General features: G+C 36.0%; 1 protein-coding gene across 1 annotated transcript; it reads right to left on the bottom strand.

The window, feature by feature from the left end:
- Nucleotides 1–226: 226 nt before the first annotated feature.
- Nucleotides 227–1201, bottom strand: LOC129062737 (olfactory receptor 5B3-like). The gene has a single exon (XM_054563768.1). It carries the CDS (start codon nt 1178–1180, stop codon nt 227–229), a length of 954 nt encoding a protein of 317 aa, XP_054419743.1. The 5' UTR covers nt 1181–1201.
- Nucleotides 1202–5245: the final 4044 nt, after the last annotated feature.

A 5245-nucleotide genomic window follows, 5' to 3' on the forward strand; every position in this document is an offset into this window, starting at 1 on the left:
TATAATTAATAAGGTTTATTACAAGCAAGGTCCTCCAAATTCCTAAGGTCCCCTTTGGCCATCCTAACTCAGATATTACATATTTGGACACAATATATTTTTTCCTAGATGATAAGCTTTTGAAGAAAAAAGATATTATCTCAATAATTTAGGGGCATTGTGGGCCTTAAAATGAGTGTCATTGCATGTTGAACATCTGACAGAAATGGAACTGTTACTGTATATCCTACAGCTTTAAAAGGTGAAGCCTAGAGACAATTTTTGCCTTCTCAACAACCTTCTTAAATGCATTTTTGACCTCTTTGTTCCTCAAGCTGTAGACCAGGGGGTTCAGCATGGGGATGACCATCGTATAGAACACAGATGCGATTTTGTCTGTGTCCATGGAATGGCTGGAGCTGGGCTGTAAGTACATGAAGATAATAGTTCCATAGAAGATGGAGACTGTAGTGAGGTGAGAAGCGCAGGTAGACAAAGCCTTCTGATATCCCTCAGCTGAGTGCATCTTCAGGATGGTGACAAATATGAACAGGTAGGAAATCAAGATAACCAGGAGAGCAAAAATGATGTTGAAGCTGGCCATAACAACAAGAATCAGCTCACCAATATATCTGTCTGAGCAGGAGAGAGCCATGACTGCTGGAACATCACAGAAAAAGTGATTGACCAGATTAGACATACAGAAAGAGAGGCTGAATGTGTCCCTAACTTGTACACAGGCATTCAGGAAACCATAGAGGTAGGAGCCTATGGCCAGACGTGCACACACACCTGGCGTCATGGTGGTGGTGTAGTGTAGGGGTTTACACACTGCTGCATAGCGGTCATAAGCCATTGAGGCCAAGAGGAAATTTTCCACCGAGGCCAAGTCTGCAAAAAAGAACATCTGAGCAGCACATGCATTGTAGGAAATGACCTTGTCTCCTATGAGGAATCCAGCTATGACCTTGGGAGTGACAGCTGAAGAGTAACAAAAGTCAACCAAAGACAGGTTACAAAGGAAAAAGTACATGGGAGTGTGGAGATGAGAGTCCATGAGAATCAAGATGATTATCCCCAAGTTTCCAACAACACTAATGAGGTAGATAAGGGTAAACATTATGAAGAGGGGGACCTGTAGTTCTTGGGCATTGGTTAGTCCTAGCAGGATGAACTCAGTAACTTCTGTATCATTCTCCATGGATGGTGCTTGGGAACCACAAGATACCCTGTAGCAACGTGAAATAAAGGAACACATCGATTAACAGACAAGCTATTGAATATAAATTGAAAGCAATAGGTAGAAAGGTAATGGATAGATGTACATTTTTATCATGGCAATAATTCTTACCTCACTATTATTCAGTTCTAACATATGGGCTCAAAAACAAAATTTTAATGCCTACATTACCTATAGAGTTACATATTGTTGAAACTGAAGGATTTTTATTAATCATCTTCTACCTTCTAAACTTTATAGACTTGTAAATTGATTTGTATAAAAAAAGTAATGTCTTGAGCAAGATGACATATCTGAAATAAATATATCTGTCATTTCGATCCCGAGCCTAGTAAATGCATGTACTTCTATGTTGTTTAAGTGCCAGGAAATGCTCTAGACATCTTACATTTATATGCATTTATTTTCTCAATAATTCTATAAGATTAGCTAGTTTTTACCTTATTTAACTTATGAGACACAGAGATTGAGTAATATTTAAGTTTAAAAATTATTACTGCCAAAGCCAAGTTATGTACATAGGCAGAGTGGTTCTTACAGTCCACTGGTCTTAATATAAATAAATTGAATTTAATGCAACTTGCAATTACTCTTTGTCTCCATTGTTCCAAATGCAGTGTTTCAGGTTATACAGTAAAATAACTGAGACCCATGTGCCAGTAGATGTGGTGGGTAACTGGAGATGTAAGGGCATGTACAACTGGCAGAGGCAATTCTGAGGAAAGGACATATAGCTCTGGGTATAGAGCTTTCACTCTGGGAAAATGTACATATCAGCCCTGCCATTTGCTTCCCAACAGATTTTGGCTCCAACCTAAGTACCAAACCTGATTTTCTCCATATACAACATGACAATTGTAATGAGATGAATCTTACAATATTATTGTAAGAATTAAATAAAATAATGGATTAAGCACAATAAGTAAAATCCTGAGTGTGTAGCACAGCCTGATAAGAATTGTCAGGATGGAATTAAAGCCTTTGTGTTTGTTTGAGAAAGATGGGTGATAAAATTCAGGGATTCAGGTGTGGATGAGTTTTGAAATCCTGTAGCCTCTTTCGCTGATTTCTTTTTCCTCACACACTTGGTTCACTGAGATATTTTATGTCCTCCAGCATTTCTCTGTCTGTCCATCCTCTGCGCTATTCCTGATGAAACGCTCTTTTGCTTAATTTCTTTCTTACAATCCATACATTAACAGGAGTTGAAAGAATCTTCTCTCTTAAACTCATTCTTTCTTTCATTGCTTTCATCTCATGGTTGAATCGCAGAGATGGAGAGTTCAAAGTTCCTAATTTGGTGGCTGCCTTTAGCCTCCAGGTTTGTTTTGGTAGTGAGATTAATGATTAAATTTTTTATATAAATATGTTCTTGAGTCAAAACAATGTTTTAAATCTGTTAAATGTGAATTTGAGTTCTTTAGAAGGACACCCATCATTCACTAGTCATTATTCTCCACCATTGTCTTAACTCTTTCATGTCTGCACGGTACAAGCCTAGCCCCTAATGTCGCTAGGTTTGTCAACCTTTGACAACCATAACCACTTGTACAATATATTACATTCTGCAAATAATAATGAAATCTATGGGTGTATATAATTATATTTAGGTGTGTTTACATATGTGTATTTAAATAAACATAATTTTTCATTTAATCCTCACAATAATGCTGTAAGGAAGGTGATATTGTAATTCTCTTTCGACCATTAAGACAACTGAGGACTTGAGAAGCTATGTAAATCTCTACAGCTACAGAACTAATATGAAGAAAGTTCAAGATCCATGACTTAAATTCATCTGTGACCAAATCAAAAGCCACCTCACCATCAACATTTGTAGATATGTTAGTAGGTATTGTAATAAGTATGAGATTATGGGGAAAAGATTACAATGGATCTTGCTAATTCAATTACAAAACTTCTGTAGTTTAAAGGAAGGTTTTTCACTCTCTTGTGCTTCTATTAAACCTCCAGTGAAAGGACAATGGATAGTAAGGTGAAATTAAGACTCACTCAATAAGAGTGTTAAGACTCACTCAATAAGAGTGTTAAGACTCACTCAATAAGAGTGTTAAGACTCATTCAATAAGAGTGTTACTCTTTTGGGGGGCTAATTATTTTTAGAAAAGCAACATAATATTCTATAAGTATCAATATACTTCTTACTGAAGTTTCGACATTTAAACCTGTCTCAACTCAGCATTTTAGGAAAAAAATGTTCAAAATATATGGTTAGGTGCTCAAATAACTCATAGTAGGTGTGGTTGTCCCATGGATTTTGCATAAACTACAGTTCTCACTAAAAATGTGTATGAAATGTATAAGCTTACCTTGTTCCTGCAATGGAAGGGACAGTCAATCCCGATTAGTGCTCCTGAAATCTAAAATCTAGACTTGGAATAATACATATTATTACTCTTGGTGATGTTCTCTATCAGAGACTGGTCAAAAGATTCCAAGATCTCTAAGACAAGTAAAGATGGAGGAGAATCCCAACATGAAATCAGAAAACTCAGCAGAAGTCTCAAATTCACCATTAATTCTTACTGTACTTTGGAGGAGTCTCTTGTCTTCTACTTAATTCTAAAATAAAGAATAAAATCATCTCTTTCATATAGTTTACAGAATTGTGTCTGTAAATAACAAATCAAGAAAGCTCTTTAAAACAATGAGGGGTTATCATTTTAAAATCAATAAATATAATGTCCATCTTGAGATGTTTTCCCTGGTTACCATTGCCAGCTTATAGCAAATCCTCAGATCAGGGGTGGAAGAAAGGCTTGCAGGCACTAACAACTATTAGCATTAAGATGAGTAAATGATAGCCAAGGTGCCTTTGCATGCCATCTGGTCCCTTTAAAATGATGTTTCATTGAGTCATATTAGAATTCCAGAGGCTAGCTCATGGGAATCAGAAGGAGCCATAGAGACATGGGGTTCTTTGGGGATGTCTCCTATGAAGACTTCTATAGCTCTCATCTCAAGTTCTAAAAAAAGAAACAAATTACTGTAGGGGTTGAGTTGGATATGATAAGAATGCACACATCTTTTCATACTACTTATTACTGCTTATTTTTTTATTTCCTAATTACAATATAATTTATAAACAATAATATCTATAGTGTTTAGTGTATACATCTTCAAGTTTGGTCAAATGTATATGGTCATGTAACCATTAACAATCATCATATAGAAGAGTTCCATTATCAAACAAAAACTGAGCTTCCCTTTGTGACCAACTCCTTTTCCCACCCACTGCCCCAACCACTAACTCTTATGTTCAAATAATTTTGCCTTTGCAAGAATGTCCTATTAATACAACCCTATTTTACATAGCCCTTCCATCTGGCCTCTTTCACTTAGCATGGTGTTTGCGTGTTGAGCAGGGAATCCTTTGTTCAATTAGAGCTGTCCAAATTGCTGAAACTTCAAAGGGAGAGGCCAAGGGGACCTCTCACACTGCTATTCCTCTGATGTCACCTCCCAAATTTTTCCTTTTTAAAAGGACATAATAAGTTTGAAGCTTAGCTTGCTTCATTATGACTTAATCTTATCTAATTAAATCTTCAAAAATCTTATTTCCAAACAAGGTCGCATTCTGAAGTGCTGGAGGCCAGGACTCCAACAAATGAATTTTTGAGGAACATAATCCAACCTGTAATATATCAGTGGTAAAATCTTTCTTATTATTACTGAATAGCATTCCATTATATGAATATCATAGATTGTTTCTACATTCCTCAGTTGTAGGGTATTTGGGCTACTTTCAATATCTGGATATTTTGAATAAACTTCTAAACATCTGTTTAAAGTTCTTTTTGCATTTCACTTAGATAATTTCTATGAGTTGGATTGCTTGGTCATATAGTAAGTCTATGTTCATTTGAATGGAATTCAGTGTTTCCCTTATCAATCTTCTACCTAGTTTTTCATTGTTAAGTGTGGGATATTGAAATCTTCCACTATTATTGTGTTACTATTTCTCACTTCAATTCTGGTTATTGTTTACTTCATATGTTGGGCATG

The sequence above is a fragment of the Pteronotus mesoamericanus genome, unplaced genomic scaffold (assembly GCF_021234165.1).
Source record: "Pteronotus mesoamericanus isolate MK-2021 breed Mesoamerican mustached bat unplaced genomic scaffold, CSHL_Meso_final scaffold_83, whole genome shotgun sequence".
Taxonomy (NCBI): Eukaryota; Metazoa; Chordata; class Mammalia; order Chiroptera; family Mormoopidae; genus Pteronotus; species Pteronotus mesoamericanus.

What these genes read in the sequence shown, in the direction of transcription:
- LOC129062737 (XM_054563768.1), bottom strand. Translation starts at nt 1,180, where the DNA reads ATGGAGAATGATACAGAAGTTACTGAGTTCATCCTGCTAGGACTAACC.